Raw genomic sequence first — 25,658 nt, forward strand, 5'->3', positions numbered from 1 at the left:
AATTTAATGTGACCCTTTAATAAACCGACTTTGAGTTGGACCTACTTAGTATTTTTTAAGGAGTTACTTATTTATTTAAATTTACAGCTCTGAAAAGGTACATTTTGTACTTAATATACTTTAATATTTGCACGGGTTTTTTTTTAAGAAACTTATTCACTAAAGATACTTTGACTTGAGGCTATGTATAATAATATATTTAATATTTTGACTTCTTACGATCTAATAATATAAGAATTGTTCAAAGATTAGACAAATATATTGTACAACGCTAACCAAAATTGTTTTTTACTTAAGATATATTTTACCCGGCTATAGTGTTTTTTAGCAATATGAACGGTCGTTTATTATACAAATAACATTGCCATTTGCGTCATACTTAAATAAAACGTTTTCTATGGAGTTTGAATAATATTTGTTAAATATTTTCCTACTTATTTAGCAGCTGTTACGGTTTATTCAACATTTTTAACACGTATTTATACATTTTCAAACACGTATTAAAACCTCTTTAATATATTTGACAATTTTAAAAGGAAACGTTGAGCGTTAATGTATGTATCTTTTTCATTGATATCACACTAAAATATTATAGTTTTCGCTAACTATGTTGCAATCCAACATATCATTGTGTTTTATTATTGCTGTGCTTACAAACGCGGTTATAGGGCCACGAAACTTTAATAGAGAAGACACGGATGTGGTTTTGGCCGAGCTGAACAAGATTAAACAACTCGATATGGGTTTCTTAGAAGAATTCGTCATGCGTGAAAGACGGGTTAAGCATAATAGCGAGTACGAAAGGTTGATAGATTACCTTAATAATCATATTGAGCATATTTACCAGCAGCTCGAGTGCAGTTATGCATTGTTTGCGATGCGTTACATGCGATTAATCGGAGCAATCTTGGCGGACCCCATGGATTTGGTGAAAGAAGATGTTTTGGAAAAGGTTTTGTTCGACGACGAAGCTGCGGCAATGTTGGCCACCTCCATAGATGTGCCAAAAATAAATGCCGTTAAGAACACCATGTGGGCGTTCTGGTTGTTCGCGGACAGACTGCACAGGTTCTTAGATGAAACCAAAAAATTTGGAACTGTCGACGAGAAAAACTATTCGGCCATCTTAGCCGCTCACCGGACCGTTAGCGATGTGCTAGATCGGTTTTTGAATAGGGATCAGTGCGTTTTCCACGAAGCTGAAATGAAATCAAATGAATTGGCCAGACTAATCGACGAACTAAATGTGCCGGACAAGTCAAAACAGCTCGTATGGTACCTTGTGAATAATAAGAATGTGTTTGATAGACAAAAGTCAGACAACGCTGATTTTGGTGTAAAAACGTTCCGCCAACAACGAATTTCCATGACAACGTTAATCCCTAAAGGCTTACTTGCGATACAAACAATTGTCGAGCGCTGCATTAGTGCTGGATTTTGGCAAACCATAGAAAGCAAGCTAAGTGATGTGTACAATACCGCTATGGAATTAGGCACGACAATAACCCAACAGACCGAGTCAGTATGCGTTTTTCAAAAAGAGTTAACCGATATCTCTAAAAGAGTTTCGCTTGGCGTTGACGTCAAAATCGTCGAGTCATTTAAGGAATACACGTCTTCCGTTGAATGTCAACGCGTCGCTGCACTTGATAATGTATAAGATGTCTAAACAATTATTATTATAAATGAAATACTTGTGAAGTCAATAAATTGCTAATAACCTATAGTCTTACGGGTGTATGTGATTTTTGTTCTACAATTGTACATGTTAATACTATGTTTAGAGTTCAACCATCAGTGTAGAATAATGACATGTAGTTAAATAATAATATGTCTTGAGACAAGACTTTTGAAAAATTAGAAAACTTGATAGGTATAAGGATTTTATTTTCAGAAGTATACGAGCATACACTTGTGCCGAGGTTAAAAATAAAATTGGGACGAGTACAATGGTAAGATGTTAATTGATTATAGTATATTTATTTCTTATTAGGACAAGCTGAACCCACACATATTTAAAGCACACAAAGCAGCTTCAGGTTTTTAAGAGTAACTGGAATATTAAAAGGCGCTGTCTCGCAAATCTTTTATCAATGTAAATCTAATAAGGCTTCTTAGCACTGTCCAGTTTCAGATATGGGACATTTTTTATTCAATGCATCAAATACATATATTATTCTATAAAAAACTCGAGACACTTATGGTTATAATTATATAAAATATACTTAATAATATAATATAATAGATAAATTAGTTTACATCAATATTTTTAATTTAACCATGAATGTTAAAACGGCCCGTTACACGAATTTTTACAACTGAAAATGATTCTTATTATCGTGTCCGGCGCTGGGCTTTATTGATATTAATAAAAGATGACATACATTAGTAAAGGAAAACACAAAAAAAAAAAAAAAAATACAAATGTGTTTAGAAAAAGAAAAAAGAATTAGTTATTTCTACTACAAATGTATTGTGACCTTTTTATAAACAGACTTTTAGTTGGTCCTACTTAGTAGTTTAGGAGGAGTTACTTTTTTACTTAAACTTATTGCTCTCACGAGGTACATCTTGTGCCTAAAGAATTTTGTTTTTTACAATCTAATAATATGGGAAATATTTCAAAGATTGGATAAATATTTTGTACAACGCTAACCAAAATTGTTTTTTACTAGAGATGTATTTTACCCGTCTTAGGTGTTTTTTAGCAATATGAACGGTCGTTTATTATACAAATATCATTGCCATTTGCGTCATACTATAATAAAACGTTTACTATGAGTTTTGAATATCTTCTGTTAAATATTGATCATCTTAAAATATGGGGTAGTATATGGACAAGATAAATTTCTAGCGAAAAGAACTAAAGAAACGAACGGTCGTTTATCTTACAAATAACATTGCCATTTCCGTCATACTTTAATAAAACTTTTTCCATGAATTTTGAATAATTTTTGTTAAATATTGTTGTTTACAACGCGACCGCGTTGCTCGTTGCTGTAACCGGTTTTCTCTCCCTCCGTTTCTCCGTCCAATGCTTCGCACACCTGTTAATCTTAATAATTCACTGCTACTGTACCTATTCTCTTTGCCTTCTAACACATACTGTATTATCACCCATATCATATCTTGTTTTTTTTTGTATGTATGTTCGTTCTGTTCTGGTCTTGTGTGTGCATGTTGTTACTACACACTCAAGAAAAATATAAATCGGTTTTGTTTTCATTTATATCAAATCTCTCTTTATTTTTCTTGCCATTACGGCCGTTAAACTGTGCAGACAACGGCGTAAATATCTGTAACAGCACATTGTACACAAACGGTGTATTGTATTTGACCCCGTGACATTGCGTCCGGGTTAGCCCAAGTCTCAGTCGACAGTGCGTCGTGTTGCTACTCCTGTTGGCCGTCACTACGACGCCGGCATCAGTCAACCGTGATCACCGCCTTCGCCCGAGGTCCAGTTTGGTGCTGTCATCCCGCGTAGGTCCGCCAGCAACAGTGCGTTGTGTGAGAGGCCGCCTAGGTCGTCCAGTTCCCAGTCACCAGGCAGCGCAATCAGCAACAAGACCAGCAGCTCACCGTCCACAAAAAAAACTTAAGTTATCGTTAAGGTCCCTATTGTAATTGTACCCTGTGGTCATTGCACCAAAACCGAACCGGCCACAGGGCCCCCTGGTCCCATAATTAACCTGTACGATCTTCTTTCCCAGTGTATAAATTCATTCCCGTTCCTTCACTTTCCTCTCTCTCTACCAAGCCGACATCGTGGTCGCAGCGCGGGCTCCGTCTCGAGCAGGACCAAGCACGTTAGGTTGCCTATCCATTTCCGAGTTAGGCGCATTGGGTGCGTGCCTGATTGGTTGCCGATTCATCGCACCATCAGGAACAAGGGTATTTTTTTTTGTCGAGTCGATCTCAACTCTTCCACATACCGTTTGTTTTCGCGACAATTGTCCTTCTTAAAATATGGGATTATATAGGAACAAGATAAATTTCTAGTGAAAAGAACTAAATAACAAATGTGAATTAGTTATATCTACTACAAATTTAATGTGACCCTTTAATAAACCGACTTTGAGTTGGACCTACTTAGTATTTTAGGAGGAGTTACTTATTTATTTAAATTTACAGCTCTGAAAAGGTACATCTTGTACCTGTACACATTGTTTTTGATAAAAATGAAATTGTTTGAATTACTTGTTTTACTTTGATATGATGGATTTTTGACAACTTCAAAATCATTTTTGAAATATATTTTGGCGGCGTTTAGGCTAACGTACACCCGATTTTTTTGAGTACTAAATATTGGTATTAATATTTAAACAATCAAAAGATAACATTTTGGATACAATGTCATATCTCATTTTGAAAATAATAATGTGAAAAAAGTTATAGCTATTTTAAAAAAGTAAAAAATTGGTATTTACTAGTTTAATAATATGCTAAATACTATAGGTTTATCAAATAAAAGCATATGACATTCTCTACAATATATTGTCATGTTTCTTTTTTGTTAATGTAATTTTGCTCTAAATCAACATGAAGCGAGTCCTTCTTAAGTATAATTTGTACATATAAGATATATATATATTGTATAATAGATTGACAGAGTGACAGGCTTCCCGGTGGAGGAACTTATACAGATTTAATTAAAGATATTATTTACATTTTTTTTTCTATTGAATCAGCAGGTCACAAAACCACCCCTTCTTAATCTTTTTTGGGGTTCCGTTTTTTTAATAAATATTGTCACTCGATATTTTAGATGGACAAGATTCGAGCAATGCGCTCTTTTCAAATTCTGGTTTATCCAGGGATAGGGTATAGTGTAGCTGTAGGCTACTAGTGTCTATTGTAGACCTAACTATAAACAAACGAGAAGAATAACACATTGGGTATTGTATTAAGAAAACGGTGTATATATATTATATAAATATATATATATATATATATATATATATATATATATATATATATATATATATACTTAAAACATTAATCTAATCGATAATATTACAAAAGAGCTAAGACGAAATATATAGACTTCTTTTTAGGTAAAAATAACGTTAAAAATTATTGGGTGGTAATGATTTAATATATTCTTTATTTTTTTCATTTTGGATAATCGCTTTTTATTTTTTGGAATACTTTCTATTTTAACATATATAAACTTAACTGATATATAACCTATGGTATACACTTTACACAAAAGTTGTGACAACATAAATGTACGAACTACGACTTGCAGCAAAGTACTGTAGCGTGTTTGTACTATTTCATGGGACTTATTGTACATATAAGTACAGAGTATATTTACATTCCCCCGGACTTTTGAGACAACTATTATTTATAAAACTAGAGACACAGATAAAAATGTCTAGAGGTCAGTCGGCTAAATGTCTGTTATGGTTTACCTTTGTGAAACAAAATTTGTTCAAACGTAGTATGTTATATGTCAGTACACAGCGGTTCTGAGGGGGGTGCCCGGCTACGCCGGCCATGGTGTCGTGACATATTTTATATATAATAGATAAATTAATAATACATTCATACTTTTTTGATCCATATATTTAAATCCATAAATTGATATTTTTTTAGATGGCTAACCAACAGTTCATCCTACTAAATGATCATAATTAAAAATGTTTAAATACTTTTCATTTTCATTATGTAGTATTAATTTTAAAAAATATAGCAAAATCTATAGTTTTAACTTTTTTAGGGTGGAGCGAATACTTATATTATACTTCTATAAATAATAAAATAATAAATTAAATGTTGATGTTGAATTTCAATATAAATTTAAAAATGTATTGTTCTTATTTTTGCTATTTTTATTCAGTGCTTCAGATATTATAATATTAATCATTTATTAAATGAAAATTATAGTATCAATAAAAATGATAATATTTTAATAATAATAATAATATTTTTTTTTTTATGTTTTAATAATGCCCAATGTCTAAAATCACACCATATTAAAAAAAAAAAAAATAAGTCAATATTCATAAGTGTCTAATTTAGTTCCATCCATAAAAAAATAGAAAATATTGCAAATCAAATATAACACAAAATACAAAAAATAAGTTTTTTAAATTTAAAAGAACGTTTAATTCGCGTGACGTCATTGGGCCGAGCTCAATATGTAAATAATGCTCAATAATCAGTATGAGCTCTATGTGTAAATGAAATATCAATAATGAAATGTACTTCTTTACTCGTGTAAGATAGACAATTATGGCGAGCTCGGCCCAATGACGTCACACGGCTATTCTAAATATCCTAATATCTCCTTAAATAATCATTTTTTTTTGCATCGGATTTGGAACAAATCATTTTTAATAGTTCTGACTACAATAATTTAACATTTAATTAAAATTTAAAACAATTGTTTTTCTGTGTTGTGTGCTTCTTTAAAGAAAGTGAAAAAGCGCCAATGTGATACACCCTGTAGATTCCGAATTCGTACGGTCCGTGCTAATACGGTCAGTGTCATTCAAGATTCCGTAGAAGTACGGCCCGTGGTTTTACGGTTTGGTTTTTTCCGCGTTAGTACGGTCCGTAACAATACGGTTCGAGTGTTTATGGATTCCGTAAAAGTACGGTCCGCCACATTACTGTCCGCAGCATTATTTTTTCCGTATTTGTACGGTCCGTGACAATATTTACTGTGACTTTACGTCCTCCCCACTCTCTTTGCAACGAAGTCGAAGTAGATATAACTAAGTTGACAGAAACCATAGATAAAATTAGACCAAAAATCACCGACCGCACCATGAAATCCAAACTTACTAAATTATCAAATCTCTTATTTCAAGCTGCACCACGTTAAATAATTATACACACTTACTAAGAAATACATATAACCGATGAACATGAAACAACATCAGTCCCCGAAGAGCTAGCAGAAATAAATAGTTGGCCCAACTAAAGATTACAGAAACAAATGTGAATAAGTTATTTCAACTACATGTTTATTGTGACCCTTTAATAAACAGACTTTTAGTTGGACCTACTTTGTATTTTAGGAGGAGTTACTTATTTATTTAAATTTACAGCTCTGAATAGGTACATCTTGTACTTAATATACTGTGATATTTGAAAGGTTTCTTTTTAAAAAACTTGTTCACTAATGATACTCTGGCTTGAGGATTTGTATAATAATATATGAAACATTATTACTTATTAAAATCTAATAATATAGGAAATATTTCAAAGATTGGACAAATATTTCGTACAACGCTAACCAAAATTGTTTTTTACTAGAGATATATTTTACCCGTCTCAGGTGTTTTTAAGCAATATGAACGGTCGTTTATTATACAAATATCATTGCTATTTGCGTCATACTATAATAAAATGTTTTCTTAGAGTTTTGAATATCTTTTGTTAATAATTGTCCATCTTAAAATATGGAGTAATATAGGGACAAGAAAAATTTCTAGCGAAAATAACTAAATAAATAGTTGGCCCAACTAAAGATTACAGAAATAAACGTGAATTAGTTATTTAATCTACAAATTTAAAAACTTGTTCACTAATGATACTCTAGCTTGGCGCAATGTATGATTATATATTTAACATTTTGACTTATTACAATTATATAGTAAGGGAAATATTCAAAGATTGGATAAATATTTTGTACAACCCTAACCAAAATGGGTTTTTACTAAATATATTTTATCCGTCTCAGGTGTTTTTAAGCAATATGAACGGTCGTTTATTATACAAATCTCATTGCCATTTGCGTCATACTATAATAAAACGTTTTCTATGAGTTTTGAATATCTTCTGTTAAATATTGACCATCTTAAAATATGGGGTAGTATAGGGACAAGATACATTTCTAGCGAAAATAACTAAATAAATAGTTGGCCCAACTAATAATTACAGAAATAAATGTGAAATAGTTATTTCAACAACAAATTTATTGTGACCCTTTAATAAACAGACTTTAGTTGGACCTACTTTGTATATTGGGAGTAGTTACTTGTTTACTTAAGTTTATAGCTTTCATTAGGTACATCTTGTGCCTAATATATTTTGATATTTAAACGAGATTCTTTTTAAAAAACTTGTTCACTAATGATACTCTGGCTTTAGGATTTGTATAATAATATATGAAACATTTTTACTTATTACATTCTCATAGTAAGGGAAATATTTCAAAGATTGGATAAATATTTTGTACAACGCTAACCAAAATTGTTTTTTACTAAATATATTTTATCCGTTTCGGTGTTTTTAAGCAATATGAACGGTCGTTTATTATACAAATATCATTGCCATTTGCGTCATACTATAATAAAACGTTTTCTTATGAGTTTTGAATATCTTCTGTTAAATATTGTCCATCTTAAAATATGGGGTAGTGTAGGGACAAGATAAATTTCTAGCGAAAATAACTAAAGAAATAGTTGGCCCAACTAATAATTACAGGACCAAATGTGAATTAGTTATATCTACTACAATATTGTTGGACCCTTTAATAAACAGACTTTTAGTTGGACCTACATAGTATTTTTGAAGGAGTTACTTGTTTTTTTAAGTTTATAGCTCTGAATAGGTACATTTTGTACTTATATACTGTGATATTTGAATGGCTTTCTTTTTAAGAAACTTGTTCACTAATGATACTCTGGCTTGAGGAGCTGTCTAACAATATATGAAACATTTTGACTTAATACAATCTAATAATATGGGAAATATTTCAAAGATTGGACAAATATTTCGTACAACGCTAACCAAAATTGTTTTTTACTAGAGATATATTTTACCCGTCTCAGGTGTTTTTAAGCAATATGAACGGTCGTTTATTATACAAATCTCATTGCCATTTGCGTCATACTATAATAAAACGTTTTCTATGAGTTTTGAATATCTTCTGTTAAATATTGACCATCTTAAAATATGGGGTAGTGTAGGGACAAGATAAATTTCTAGCGAAAATAACTAAATAAATAGTTGGCCCAACTAAAGATTACAGAAAGAAATGTGAATTAGTTATTTCAACAACAAATTTATATTGACCCCTTAATAAACAGACTTTTAGTTGGACCTTCTTTGTATATTGGGAGTAGTTACTTGTTTACTTAAGTTTATAGCTTTCATTAGGTACATCTTGTGCCTAATATATTTTGATATTTAAACGAGACTCTTTTTAAAAAACTTGTTCACTAATGATACTCTGGCTTGAGGATTTGTATAATAATATATGAAACATTTTTACCTATTACATTCTTATAGTAAGGGAAATATTTCAAAGATTGGATAAATATTTTGTACAACGCTAACCAAAATTGTTTTTTACTAGAGATATATTTTACCCGTCTCAGGTGTTTTTAAGCAATATGAACGGTCGTTTATTATACAAATATCATTGCCACTTGCGTCATACTATAATAAAACGTTTTCTATGAGTTTTGAATATCTTCTGTTAAATATTGACCATCTTAAAATATGGGGTAGTGTAGGGACAAGATAAATTTCTAGCGAAAATAACTAAATAAATAGTTGGCCCAACTAAAGATTACAGAAAGAAATGTGAATTAGTTATTTCAACAACAAATTTATATTGACCCCTTAATAAACAGACTTTTAGTTGGACCTTCTTTGTATATTGGGAGTAGTTACTTGTTTACTTAAGTTTATAGCTTTCATTAGGTACATCTTGTTCCTAATTTATTATGATATTTAACGGGGTTCTTTTTACAAAACGTGTTCACTAATGATACTCTGGCTTGACGCAATGTATGATTATATATATAACATTTTGACTTATTACAATCTTATAGTAAGGGAAATATTTCAAAGATTGGATAAATATTTTGTACAACGCTAACCAAAATTGTTTTTTACTAGAGACATATTTTACCTGGCTATAGAGTTTTTTAGTAACATGTACGGTCTGTTATTATACAAATAACATTGCCATTTGCGTCATACTTTAATAAAACGTTTTCTATGAAGTTTGAATAATATTTGTTAAATATTTTCCTACATAACATATAGGATAATACAGGGACAAGATAAATTTCTAGCGAAAAGAACTAAAGAAATAGTTGGCCCAACTAAAGATTACAGAAAGAAATGTGAATTACTTATTTCAACTACATATTTATTGTGACCCTTTAATAAACAGACTTTTAGTTGGACCTACTTTGTATATTGGGAGTAGTTACTTGTTTACCTAAGTTTAGAGCTTTCATTAGGTACATCTTGTTCCTAATTTATTTTGATAATTGAACGGGGTTCTTTTTAAAAAACTTGTTCACTAATGATACTCTGGCTTGACGCAATGTATGATTATATATTTAACATTTTGACTTATTACAATTATATAGTAGGGGAAATATTTAAAGATTGGATAAATATTTTGTACAACCCTAACCAAAATGGTTTTTTACTAAATATATTTTATCCGTCTCAGGTGTTTTTAAGAAATATGAACGGTCGTTTATTATACAAATATCATTGCTATTTGCGTCATACTATAATAAAACGTTTTTTAAGAGTTTTGAATATCTTCTGTTAAATATTGTCCATCTTAAAATATAGGATAATATAGGGACAAGATAAATTTCTAGCGAAAAGAACTAAAAAAAAAATAGTTGGCCCAACTAATGATTACAGGACCAAATGTGAATTAGTTATTTCTACTTCAATATTATTGGACCCTTTAATAAACAGACTTTTAGTTGGACCTACATAGTATTTTTGATGGAGTTACTTTTTTTTTTAAATTTACAGCTCTGAGTAGGTACATCTTGTACTTAATATACTGTGATATTTGAATGGGTTTCTTTTTAAAAAACTTGTTCACCAATGATACTCTGGCTTGAGGATTTGTATAATAATATATGAAACATTTTTACCTATTACATTCTTATAGTAAGGGAAATATTTCAAAGATTGGATAAATATTTTGTACAACGCTAACCAAAATTGTTTTTTACTAGAGATATATTTTACCCGTCTCAGGTGTTTTTAAGCAATATGAACGGTCGTTTATTATGCAAATATCATTGCCACTTGCGTCATACTATAATAAAACGTTTTCTTAGAGTTTTGAATATCTTCTGTTAAATATTGTCCATCTTAAAATATGGGATAATATATTGACAAGATAAATTTTTAGCGAAAAGAACTAAAAAATAGTTGGCCCAACTAAAGATTACAGAAAGAAATGTGAATTAGTTATTTCAACAACAAATTTATATTGACCCTTTAATAAACAGACTTTTAGTTGGACCTACTTTGTATATTGGGAGTAGTTACTTGTTTACTTAAGTTTAGAGCTTTCATTAGGTACATCTTGTGCCTAATTTATTTTGATATTTTACGGGGTTCTTTTTACAAAACGTGTTCACTAATGATACTCTGGCTTAACGCAATGTATGATTATATATTTAACATTTTGACTTATTACAATCTTATAGTAAGGGAAATATTTCAAAGATTGGATAAATATTTTGTACAACGCTAACCAAAATTTTTTTTTACTAGAGATAAATTTTACCCGGCTATAGAGTTTTTTAGTAGCATGTACGGTCTGCTATTATACAAATAACATTGCCATTTGCGTCATACTTTAATAAAACGTTTTCTATGAAGTTTGAATAATATTTGTTAAATATTTTCCTACTTAACATATGGGATAATACAGGGACAAGATAAAATTCTAGCGGAAAGAACTAAAAAAAAAATAGTTGGCCCAACTAATGATTACAGGACCAAATGTGAATTAGTTATTTCTACTTCAATATTATTGGACCCTTTAATAAACAGACTTTTAGTTGGACCTACATAGTATTTTTGATGGAGTTACTTTTTTTTTTAAATTTACAGCTCTGAGTAGGTACATCTTGTACTTAATATACTGTGATATTTGAATGGGTTTCTTTTTAAAAAACTTGTTCACTAATGATACTCTGGCTTGAGGATTTGTATAATAATATATGAAACATTTTTACTTATTACATTCTTATAGTAAGGGAAATATTTCAAAGATTGGATAAATATTTTGTACAACGCTAACCAAAATTGTTTTTTACTAGAGATAAATTTTACCCGTCTCAGGTGTTTTTAAGCAATATGAACGGTCGTTTATTATGCAAATATCATTGATATTTGCGTCATACTATAATAAAACGTTTTCTTAGAGTTTTGAATATCTTCTGTTAAATATTGTCCATCTTAAAATATGGGATAATATATTGACAAGATAAATTTTTAGCGAAAAGAACTAAAAAATAGTTGGCCCAACTAAAGATTACAGAAAGAAATGTGAATTAGTTATTTCAACAACAAATTTATATTGACCCTTTAATAAACAGACTTTTAGTTGGACCTACTTTGTATATTGGGAGTAGTTACTTGTTTACTTAAGTTTAGAGCTTTCATTAGGTACATCTTGTGCCTAATTTATTTTGATATTTTACGGGGTTCTTTTTACAAAACTTGTTCACTAATGATACTCTGGCTTAACGCAATGCATGATTATATATTTAACATTTTGACTTATTACAATCTTATAGTAAGGGAAATATTTCAAAGATTGGATAAATATTTTGTACAACGCTAACCAAAATTTTTTTTTACTAGAGATAAATTTTACCCGGCTATAGAGTTTTTTAGTAGCATGTACGGTCTGCTATTATACAAATAACATTGCCATTTGCGTCATACTTTAATAAAACGTTTTCTATGAAGTTTGAACAATATTTGTTAAATATTTTCCTACTTAACATATGGGATAATACAGGGACAAGATAAAATTCTAGCGGAAAGAACTAAAAAAAAATAGTTGGCCCAACTAATGATTACAGGACAAAATGTGAATTAGTTATTTCTACTTCAATATTATTGGACCCTTTAATAAACAGACTTTTAGTTGGACCTACATAGTATTTTTGATGGAGTTACTTTTTTTTTTAAATTTACAGCTCTGAGTAGGTACATCTTGTACTTAATATACTGTGATATTTGAATGGGTTTCTTTTTAAAAAACTTGTTCACTAATGATACTCTGGCTTGAGGATTTGTATAATAATATATGAAACATTTTTACCTATTACATTCTTATAGTAAGGGAAATATTTCAAAGATTGGATAAATATTTTGTACAACGCTAACCAAAATTGTTTTTTACTAGAGATATATTTTACCCGTCTCAGGTGTTTTTAAGCAATATGAACGGTCGTTTATTATACAAATATCATTGCCACTTGCGTCATACTATAATAAAACGTTTTCTAAGAGTTTTGAATATCTTCTGTTAAATATTGTCCATCTTAAAATATGGGATAATATAGGGACAAGATAAATTTTTAGCGAAAAGAACTAAAGAAATAGTTGGCCCAACTAAAGATTACAGAAAGAAATGTGAATTAGTTATTTCAACAACAAATTTATATTGACCCTTTAATAAACAGACTTTTAGTTGGACCTACTTTGTATATTGGGAGTAGCTACTTGTTTACTTAAGTTTAGAGCTTTCATTAGGTACATCTTGTGCCTAATTTATTCTGATATTTAACGGGGTTCTTTTTACAAAACTTGTTCACTAATGATACTCTGGCTTGACGCAATGTATGATTATATATTTAACATTTTGACTTATTACAATCTTATAGTAAGGGAAATATTTCAAAGATTGGATAAATATTTTGTACAACGCTAACCAAAATTGTTTTTTACTAGAGATAAATTTTACCCGGCTTTAGAGTTTTTTAGTAGCATGTACGGTCTGCTATTATACAAATAACATTGCCATTTGCGTCATACTTTAATAAAACGTTTTCTATGAAGTTTGAATAATATTTGTTAAATATTTTCCTACTTAACATATGGGATAATACAGGGACAAGATAAAATTCTAGCGGAAAGAACTAAAAAAAAATAGTTGGCCCAACTAATGATTACAGGACAAAATGTGAATTAGTTATTTCTACTTCAATATTATTGGACCCTTTAATAAACAGACTTTTAGTTGGACCTACATAGTATTTTTGATGGAGTTACTTTTTTTTTTAAATTTACAGCTCTGAGTAGGTACATCTTGTACTTAATATACTGTGATATTTGAATGGGTTTCTTTTTAAAAAACTTGTTCACTAATGATACTCTGGCTTGAGGATTTGTATAATAATATATGAAACATTTTTACCTATTACATTCTTATAGTAAGGGAAATATTTCAAAGATTGGATAAATATTTTGTACAACGCTAACCAAAATTGTTTTTTACTAGAGATATATTTTACCCGTCTCAGGTGTTTTTAAGCAATATGAACGGTCGTTTATTATACAAATATCATTGCCACTTGCGTCATACTATAATAAAACGTTTTCTAAGAGTTTTGAATATCTTCTGTTAAATATTGTCCATCTTAAAATATGGGATAATATAGGGACAAGATAAATTTTTAGCGAAAAGAACTAAAGAAATAGTTGGCCCAACTAAAGATTACAGAAAGAAATGTGAATTAGTTATTTCAACAACAAATTTATATTGACCCTTTAATAAACAGACTTTTAGTTGGACCTACTTTGTATATTGGGAGTAGCTACTTGTTTACTTAAGTTTAGAGCTTTCATTAGGTACATCTTGTGCCTAATTTATTCTGATATTTAACGGGGTTCTTTTTACAAAACTTGTTCACTAATGATACTCTGGCTTGACGCAATGTATGATTATATATTTAACATTTTGACTTATTACAATCTTATAGTAAGGGAAATATTTCAAAGATTGGATAAATATTTTGTACAACGCTAACCAAAATTGTTTTTTACTAGAGATAAATTTTACCCGGCTTTAGAGTTTTTTAGTAGCATGTACGGTCTGCTATTATACAAATAACATTGCCATTTGCGTCATACTTTAATAAAACGTTTTCTATGAAGTTTGAATAATATTTGTTAAATATTTTCCTACTTAACATATGGGATAATACAGGGACAAGATAAAATTCTAGCGGAAAGAACTAAAAAAAAAATAGTTGGCCCAACTAATGATTACAGGACCAAATGTGAATTAGTTATTTCTACTTCAATATTGTTGGACCCTTTAATAAACAGACTTTTAGTTGGACCTACATAGTATTTTTGATGGAGTTACTTTTTTTTTTAAATTTACAGCTCTGAGTAGGTACATCTTGTACTTAATATACTGTGATATTTGAATGGGTTTCTTTTTAAAAAACTTGTTCACTAATGATACTCTGGCTTGAGGATTTGTATAATAATATATGAAACATTTTTACTTATTACATTCTTATAGTAAGGGAAATATTTCAAAGATTGGATAAATATTTTGTACAACGCTAACCAAAATTGTTTTTTACTAGAGATAAATTTTACCCGTCTCAGGTGTTTTTAAGCAATATGAACGGTCGTTTATTATACAAATATCATTGCTATTTGCGTCATACTATAATAAAACGTTTTCTTAGAGTTTTGAATATCTTTTGTTAATAATTGTTCATCTTAAAATATGGGGTAATATAGGGACAAGAAAAATTTCTAGCGAAAATAACTAATTAAATAGTTGGCCCAACTAATAATTACAGAAATAAATGTGAATTAGTTATTTCAACTACATGTTTATTGTGACCCTTTAATAAACAGACTTTTAGTTGGACCTTCTTTGTATATTGGGAGTAGTTACTTGTTTACCTAAGTTCGGAGCTTTCATTAGGTACATTTTGTGCCTAATTTATTTTGATATTTAAACGGGGTTATTTTTTTAAAAAACTTGTTCACTAATGATACTCTAGCTTGACGCAATGTATGATTATATATTTAACATTTTGACTTATTAAAATTCTATAGTAAGGGAAATATTGCAAAGATTGGAAAAAATATTTTGTACAACGCTAACCAAAATTGTTTTTTACTAGAGACATATTTTACCTGGCTATAGAGTTTTTTAGTAACATGTACGGTCTGTTATTATACAAATAACAATGTCATTTGCGTCATGCTTTAATAAAACGTTTTTTAGTTTTAAAAAAAGTTTTAATAATATTTGTTAATTATTTTCCTACTAACATATGGGATAATACAGGGACAAGATAAAATTCTAATGGAAAGAACTTAATAAAAATAATTGGCCCAACTAATGATTAAAGGACCAAATGTGAATTAGTTATATTTACTACAAATTTAATATGACCCTTTAATAAACTGACTATGAGTTGGACCTACTTAGTATTTTAGGAGGAGTTACTTATTTATTTAAATTTACAGCTCTGAAAAGGTACTACTTGTACTTAATATACTGTGATATTTGAATGGTTTTCTTTTTAAGAAACTTATTCACTAATGATACTCTGACTTGAGGATCTGTTTAGTAATATATTTAATATTTTGACTCATTATGATCTAATAATATGAGAAATATTCAAAGATTGGACAAATATTTTGAACAACGCTAATCAAAACTGTTTTTTACTAGAGATATATTTTACCCGGCTATAGTGTTTTTTAGAAACATAAACGGTCTGTTATTATACAAATAACATTGCCATTTGCGTCATACTTCAATATAACGTTTTCTACGGAGTTTAATTATTGTTTGTTAAATATTTTCCTACCTATTTAGCAGCTGTTACGGTTTATTCAACATTTTAAACACGTATTAATACATGTTCAAACACGTATTAAAACTTCTTTAATATACTCAGCAATTTTCAATAGGAAACGTTCAGCGTGCATATATTAATGTGCATTTTTCATTGATTTCACACTAAAATATTATAGTTTTCGCTAACTATGCTGCTTTCCAACATATCATTGTGCATTATTATTGCTGTGCTTACAAACGTGGTGATAGGGCCAAAAAACTTTAATCAAAAAGAAATGAATGAGCTATTAGCCGAGCTGACCAAGATCAAACCACTTGATATGGGTTTCTTAGAAGCTTTCGTCATGCGTGAAAGACGGGTTAAGCATAATAGCGAGTACGAAACGTTGATAGATTACCTTAAAAATCATATTGAGCAAATTTACCAGCAGCTCGAGTGCAGTTATGCATTGTTTGCGAGGCGTTACATGCGATTAATCGGAGCAATCTTGTCGGACCCTATGGATTTGGTGAAAGAAGATGTTTTGGAAAAGGTTTTGTTCGACGACGAAGCTGCGGCAATGTTGGCCACCTCCATAGATATGCCAAAAATAAATGCCGTTAAGAATACCATGTGGGCGTTCTGGTTGTTCGCGGACAGACTGCACAGGTTCTTAGATGAAACCAAAAAATTTGGAACTGTCGACGAGGAAAACCATTCGGCCATCTTAGCCGCTCACCGGAACGTTAGCGATGTGCTAGATCGGTTTTTGAATAGGGATCAGTGCGTTTTCCACAAAGCTGAAAGTAAATCAAATAACTTGGCCCAACTAATCGACGAACTAAATGTGCCGGACAAGTCAAAACAGCTCGTATGGTACCTTCGGAATAATAAGAATGTGTTTGATAGACAAAAGTCAGACAACGCTGATTTTGGTGTAAATACGTTCCGCCAACAACGAATTTCTATGACAACATTAAACCTAGACGGCTTACTTGGGATCCAAACATTTGTGGTGCACAGCAAGGGCGCTGAATTTTGGCAAACCATAGAAAGCAAGCTAAGTGATGTATACAACACTGCTATGGAATTGGGCACGACACTAACCCAACAGACCGAGTCAGTATGCATTTTTCAAAAAGAGTTAACCGATATCGCTAAAAAAGTTTCGCTTGGCGTTGACATCAAAATCTTCGAGTCATTTAAGGAATACACGTCTTCCGAAGAATGTCAACGCGTCGCTGAACTTGATAATATATAAGATGTCTAAACAATTATTATTATAAATGAAATACTTGTGAAGTCAATAAATTGCTATTAACCTATAGTCTTACGGATGTATGTGATTTTTGTTCTACAATTGGACATGTTACTACTATGTTTAGAGTTCAACCATCAGTGTAGAATAACGACATGTAGTTAAATAATAATATGTCTTGAGACAAGTCTTTTGAAAAATTTGAAAATTTGATAGGTATAAGGATTTCATTTTCAGAAGTATACGAGCATACACTTGTGCCGAGGATTAAAAATAAAATTGGGACGAGTACAATGGTAAGATGTTAATTGATTATAGTATATTTATTTCTTATTAAGGCAAGCTGAACCCAGCTATAGCTGTAATACATTAAATAGACATTAAAATAAAATATAAATATAAATGTGTTTAGAAAAAGAAAAAAGAATTAGTTATTTCAACTACAAATGTATTGTGAATTTTTTATAAACAGTCTTTTAGTTGGTCCTACTTAGTAGTTTAGGAGGAGTTACTTATTTACTTAAACTTATAGCTCTTACAAGATACATCTTGTGCCTAAAATATTTTGATATTTGAACGGGTTTCTTTTTAAGAAACTTATTCATTAATGATACTCTGACTTGAGGATCTGTTTAGTAATATATTTAATATTTTGACTCATTATGATCTAATAATATGAGAAATATTCAAATATTGGATAAATAATTTGTAAAACGCAAACCAAAATTTTTTTTTTACTAGAGATAAATTTTACCCGGCAATAGTGTTTTTTAGAAAGATTAACGCTCTGTTATTATACAAATAACATGATAACAGAAACGAATGTGAATTAGTTATTTCAACTACAAATTTATTGTGACCCTTTAATAAACAGACTTTTAGTTGGACCTACTTTGTATTTTAGGAGGAGCTACTTATTTACTTAAAATTATTGATCTCACGAGGTACATCTTGTGCCTAAAGAATTTTGATTTTTACAATCTAATAATATGGATAATATTTCAAAGATTGGATAAATATTTTGTACAACGCTAACCAATATTGTTTTTTACTAGAGATATATTTTACCCGTCTCAGGTGTTTTTTAGCAATATGAACGGTCGTTTATTATACAAATAATTCTGCCATTTGCGTCATACTTTAATAAAACGTTTTCCATGAATTTTGAATAAATTTGTTAAATATTGTTGTTTACAACGCGACCGCGTTGCTCGTTGCTGTAACCGGTTTTCTCTCCCTCCGTTTCTCCGTCCAATGCACACCTGTTAATCTTAATAATTCACTGCTACTGTACCTATTTGCTTTGCCTTCTAACACATACTGTATTATCACCCATATCATATCTTGTTTTTTTTGTACGTATGTTCGTTCTGTTCTGGTCTTGTGTGTGCACGTTGTTACTGCACACTCAAGAAAAATATAAATCGTTTTTGTTTTCATTTATATCAAATCTTTTTTTATTTTTCTTGCCATTACGGCCGTTAAACTGTGCAGACAACGGCGTAAATATCTGTAACAGCACATTGTACACAAACGGTGTATTGTATTTGACCCCGTGACAGTGCGTCGTGTTGCTACTCCTGTTGGCCGCCCTGGTCCCATAATTAACCTGTGCCAGCTCCGTCTCGAGTTGAACCAAGCACGTTAGGTTGCCTATCTATGTCGGAGTTAGGCGCTTTGGGTGCGTGCCTGATTGGTTGCCCATTTATCCCGCCACCAGGGGCAAGGGTATTTTTTTTTGTCGAGTCGAGTCTCAACTCTTCCACATACCGTTTGTTTTCGCAACAATTGTCCTTCTTAAAATATGGGATAATATAGGGACAAGATAAATTTCTATCGAAAAGAACTAAATAAATAGTTCGGCCAACTAAAGATTACAGGAACAAATGTGAATTAATTATTTCAACTACAAATTTGTTGTGACTCTTTAATAAACACTTTTTTAGTTGGACCAACTTTGTATTTTAGGAGGAGTTACTTATTTATTTAAATTTACAGCTATCATAAGGTACATCTTGTGCCTAATAATTTTGACATTTGAACGGGTTTCTATTTCAAAAACGTATTCATCGATGATACTCTAACTTGAGGTTATGTAAGATTATATATTAAATATTTTGTCTTATTACGATCTAATAGTATGGGGGTTTCTGTTATGTTAAGTTTACTTGTTTTTTATTATATTTAGCAAATTTTCTAAGTACGCGATATTAAAGATAAAGTCCTATAATTAGCGCATTCTGTCGCATAACCTTATTTGGAATTGTGACTAGCTTACTATTCGTAAAATCATTTGGTATATTTCCTGTAGTATAACATATTGTATCTTTTCATAGATAATTTTCTTGACTTTTTCATCGGCATTCTTCAATAGTTTGCTTATCATTAAATCAGGTCCTGCTGCCTTGTTGTATTTAAGTTGTTCCAATGCAATGTCAAATTCCCTCCTAATGATCGATGGTCCTTTAAAGTCTGTTTCTACTTCATCTTCTTGTTCGATGTAATCAGTCTCTTCCGTCATGCATTCTCCATTATATAACTCTTCGATATACTGTTTCCATCTATCGCTTATATCTTCCGTATCAGTTAATAGTTCACCCCCTTTTTTTTAACTATGCTGCTTTTTGTCCTATTTTGAAACGATATTGATTTAACTATAAAATATGGTTTATCCATCTTACCTTTACTTATCTTGTCCTCAATTTCTTTTGCGATGTCTTTCATCCATATTTCCTTTGCTTCTCTACATTTTGTTGCTATATAGTTTCTTGTTTTTTGGTATTGTTGATAATTTCCTTTTTTCTTATAATTGTTTCTTTCTTTGATCAAATCCAGTAACTGTTGTGTTATCCACGGTTTCCTAGGAATCAATTTTTCACTTTTCAAAGTTGTGTTGGCTGCATTTAATATACCTTCTTTTTTTTAATTCCAATCATTACGACGATCTATTTTTTTTTATTTTTACATTTTCCTTTGTGCTATTGGCGAACAGTTCTTTTATTTCTTTTATTCGTCAAATTCTGAAGATTCTACTTTAATGGGTTTTTACTTCTTACTCGATGCTTCCTATTCTTTGAACATTTTAAAGAACATTTAGCTATCACTAATTTGTGATCACTGTCAATTCCCACACCTGGGTAGCTATGACACGATTTCATTAAGTTGTTGAAACTAGATTTTGTTAAGATATAGTCTACTTGGTATCGGTTTGTCTATCCCGGAGAGATCCACGTGTACCTCCTTCTTTTTAGTACTTCAAACATTGTGTTTTGAGCTACTAAATTGTACTGATTGCAGAAATCAATTAATCTTTCTCCCCTTTCATTCCTGGATCCTAAACCGAACTTCCCTGATCCCCTGTCAAAATAATCTTCGCCGATTATTTCATTAAAATCTCCCATAATTACTAATCTATCGTCTGTCCTAGTAAGTTTCAAGGTATCTTTAATTTGCTCGTACATACTTTCTAATTCTTCTTCTGTGCTATTTGATGTTGGGAAATAAAGTTGCAGTATTATTAAACTACCTGTCTGAGTTTTTATCTTTATAAACAATATTCTATCATTCATATGTAGAGTGTTAACAATATTCTCTGCCCGTTTTTGCTTCATTAATATAGCTACACCTGCAGGGGTGGAGGTATAAATATTATGTAAACGATTTAATTAAGTTTTGCAATAATTATACCTTCATAGAGCCATGTCTCAGTGAGTACAAAAATGTGATAGGACAAAAGAATAAAGTTGAAATACAAATTGAATAATTTTGTTCTGAGGCCTCTAACATTCTGATATTATAGAGCAAGATTATACATACAAATATTTAATCGTGTATGGTAAATTTTAGAAAATTTATCTTTGAATAAATAAAAGTCTTGGACAAACTTATCTAATGATTAATTAACATTATTACCAATAATACATTTAACAGTATTAAAATTATTATAATCATGCAAACCCGAGGATGACATTATTAAGTATGAAGTTGTGAATGTATTAGATGTTGACTTGCAGCTAGATTGTCGATCAGCAACTAGGAATGATTGGGTGTATGATGTCGTGGCACATTCTCGTTTTGTGACATGGATGATCCAGCTTGTGGTGAGCCATTTTGCAATATAACCCGTAATCCAACTTCCCCATTTTTGGATCGTCGGTCAATTTCAGCATAACATGAGCGAAACAATTCGCGCTGTAAAGGAGCTTTATCACTCACTATTCGAAACCCTTCTCTAAAGATAGTGCCAGAACGCTTTGATGTGTTGAATAGTGCTAAAAAATTGGCCGCTGTTTCTTTACAATCAAATATGATCTATAGAGGACGTGCAGAATCACCGGACGCTTTTTAGAGGAGGACTAGTTTTAAAATGTGAGGATTGACGTCACCAAGAGACTCTAGAATGTTAATAATAGTTGATCTGACATGGGTAATTCTTTGTGGAACCAAAGTCGCTGTGGATTCATAAACCCCATTGTCCATGTTTCGGTTTAATTGGAGTATCAAGTTTTGGTGATATACTAAAAATTCAGATGAAGATTACCCATACACCTAAAAAAACTCGAATAGGCAACAATAGAGAGATGTATGCCAAGTGAAAATGACAACAGGCGCCTTGATAAGTACCTTACGCCTTGAGCAGTTTGAATAGGCCACACAATTTTCGGTGCAAAAATAGTCGTCACAGTTGTGTCCTTAACACGTGCCGAAAACAAAATGGAAATAGCGCGGAATGAGATAGCGAGTGTGTCGTTATGGGACTTCAATCACCAAAAAAATGTACTAATATGTATTTACCTAATAACTTCGTACATTCTTTAGCAGCTGTTACAGTTTATTCAACATTTTGAACTCGTATAATCTTACGGTATCAAGTGCTTACGTTGAAAATATCAAGTTCATATTAAACTTTTTTAATATACTCAACAATTTTCAATAGGAAACGTTCAGTGTTAATATATGTACCATTTTCATTGATACTACACTAAAATATTATAGTTCTCGCTAAAATTGTAGATTATGTTGCATTCCAACATACCATTGTGTATTATTATTGCTGTGCTTACAAATGCGGTGTCAAAAAACTCTAATAAACAAGAAATGGACAAGGTAATAGCCGAGCTGAACACGATCAGACAACTCGATATGGGTTTCTTGGACGCTTTCGTCATGTATAATAGACAGCCGTACGAAAAGTTGATAGCTTACAGGAAAAAACATGTCAGGCACATTTACCAGCAGCTCGAGTGTAGTTATGCGTTGTTCGCGATGCGTTACATGCAAATAGTCCAAGTAATATTTGCGGACCTAATATATTTGGCGAAAGAAGACGTTTTGGAAAAGGTTTTGTTCGACGACGAAGCTGCGGCTATGTTGGCCGCCTCCATAGATATGCCAAATATAAACGGCGTTCAGAACACCGTGTGGGCGTTCAGAACACCGTGTCGGCGTTCTGGTTGTTCGCGGACAGACTGCACAGGTTCTTACATGCAACCAAAGAATCGGGTAAGGTCGACAACCAAAGCCATTCGGCCATTTTTGCCGCTCACCAGGTCATTTGCCATGTGCTAGATCGATTTTTGAAAACGTATCGGTGCACATTCCACAATACTGTAGGTAAGTTAAACCACTTGACCGAACTAATCATTCAAATAACAAACGAGGCGGACAAATCAAAACGCCTCGTAAGTTTGCTTGTGGAAAATAAGAAAGTGTTTGATAGACAAAAGTCGGCCAACGCTCATTTTGGTGTACATACTGAACGCCAACAACGAATTTCCATGACAACGTTAAACCTTAGAAAGCAAGCTAAGTCATGTGTACAACACCGCTATGGCATTGGACACGACATTAAGCAAAAAGACCGAGGCAGTATGCGTTTTTCAAAAAGAGTTAACCGGTATCGCTAAAAATGTTTCGCTTGACGTTGACTTAAAAATCGTCGAGTCATTAAAGAAATACACGTCTTCCGAAGAACGCAGACACATCGCTGGATTGGAAAATGTACAAATGGTCTAAACAATTATTATTATAAAAGAAATATTTGTTAAGTCAATAAAGTGCTAATAACCTATAGTCTTACGTGTATGTGATTTTTGTTCTACAAGTGTACATGTAACTAGGTACTATGTTTAGCATGCAGCATTAAATGCGTATACTTTAGGTCTGATGGTTTATGGGAAATTTAAAAGTTTAGAAGACCGAGGAGCAGTTAAATATTAATATGTCTCGAGACAAGTCTTTTGAGAATTTGGAAAACGTGATAGGTATAGTGATTTCGTTTTCAGAAGTATACAGACATGATGTGTCAAGGGTTAAAAATTGGAATGAGTACAATGGTATAAGATGGGTCGTATGATTAATTTTAATAGATAATATTATATTTGTTTCTTACTAGAGCGAGCTTAATCCACACATATTTTATGGTGATTTAATAAATGTATAATATAAATTTAAAATACAAAAAGTAGCTACAGGACTTTAAGGGCGACAGTTATTTTAAAATGTGCTGTCTCAAAGACTGCTTATCAATGTAAATCGTATGAAGCAGTTCCAGATCTAGGATTTTTTTTATTCAGTGCATCAAATACCTATATTATATTTTGACTGTTTTAATGAATTTTTTACTATAACTCATTTTTATAAACGTATTACTTACTTAAAATAATGGATGAAATTCAATGTCAATTTTTAATTTTTAGGAATACCCATAGCTTTTATTTAGGTCACTTTAGTTTATTTTTGTATAGCTATACCTAATCTATTTAATACCAAATTTATTTACTTTTGTTCACAAAAACCGATGAGTTTGTATGATTAAAAATAAAACAAACACCAAATCTGATGAGAACCGTAGATAAGCCATGCCGTCGTTACACCTCGTTAATGTTGTACTCATTATTTTTTAATTCAAACAATGCAATTTTGGATTTTAATCTACCATAATTGGCGAGATAATACGAGATAATAATATATTGATATAGAATATAGATAGGTTTGTGTAAGTTAGAAAGTTAACAAAAAATCGCTGTTATATATATATATATATATATATATTTACACTTAGTTATATATATATATATATATATATATTTACACTTATATATATATATATATATATATATATATAAAGGTAACAACAATTTAAAAGTATACAAAATAAAATTTAAAGCAAGAAATTATAATTATTTTAGTTTAAAGCGCGCATAAATCTGACTAAGGGATCATTCAGTAAGAAATTAGAACGGAATGAAGGTATATGAAATGTCTCATGAGATCTGGTATGAGCCTGGGGGACCCTTAGGCCTATACATTTAAGGAGACGTTATGAATCAATTTTACCAAGAAGTAGGTTAATTAAAAAGTTTTGATTAGTCCTAAGTCTCTTGTGTGGGAGACCCTTTTTATAGGTACACCATTAAGGAAAACAACATGACTAACGAGTTCCCGTGATCTAGAAAATGACATTATTTTACATTTGTCGGTGTTAAGATTCAGGCCCACAGCTTGACACCAGTTAGCAAAGCTATCAATTTCTGTTTGAAAAACAAGACTGTCATTTGTGGAAGAGATTCGAGTGAAAACTTTGGTATCATCAGCGAAGAGTAGAATTTATACGACAAGAGGAGATATTATCAATTACAGTATCTATAAACATATTAAATAGTAATGGGGATAAGTGTCTACCTTGGAGGACTCCAGATGTTACTTCGAACTTTCTAGAAGAAACCCCCAAAAAATGTACAAATTGCTACCTGTCAGCCATATAATATTGTAACCACGACAAAAGTGGATTACCAATACCTAACTTATCCAAGATATAAATAAGAGAA

The 25,658-nt window shown here is 31.1% G+C and overlaps 1 protein-coding gene across 1 annotated transcript; it reads left to right on the forward strand.

The window, feature by feature from the left end:
* The first annotated feature begins 515 nt into the window (after positions 1 to 515).
* LOC126842459 (uncharacterized) lies at positions 516 to 17,832 on the forward strand. Its single transcript, XM_050579478.1, has 2 exons — positions 516 to 952; positions 17,125 to 17,832. Exons 1-2 carry the CDS (start codon positions 608 to 610, stop codon positions 17,830 to 17,832), a joined length of 1,053 nt encoding a protein of 350 aa, XP_050435435.1. The 5' UTR covers positions 516 to 607.
* Positions 17,833 to 25,658: the final 7,826 nt, after the last annotated feature.

This window comes from Adelges cooleyi, unplaced genomic scaffold, assembly GCF_023614345.1.
Source record: "Adelges cooleyi isolate 19-005CV unplaced genomic scaffold, UGA_ACOO_1.1 ACOO_flye_CR_arks_rails_tigmint_CR_PRNA_521, whole genome shotgun sequence".
Classification (NCBI taxonomy): Eukaryota; Metazoa; Arthropoda; class Insecta; order Hemiptera; family Adelgidae; genus Adelges; species Adelges cooleyi.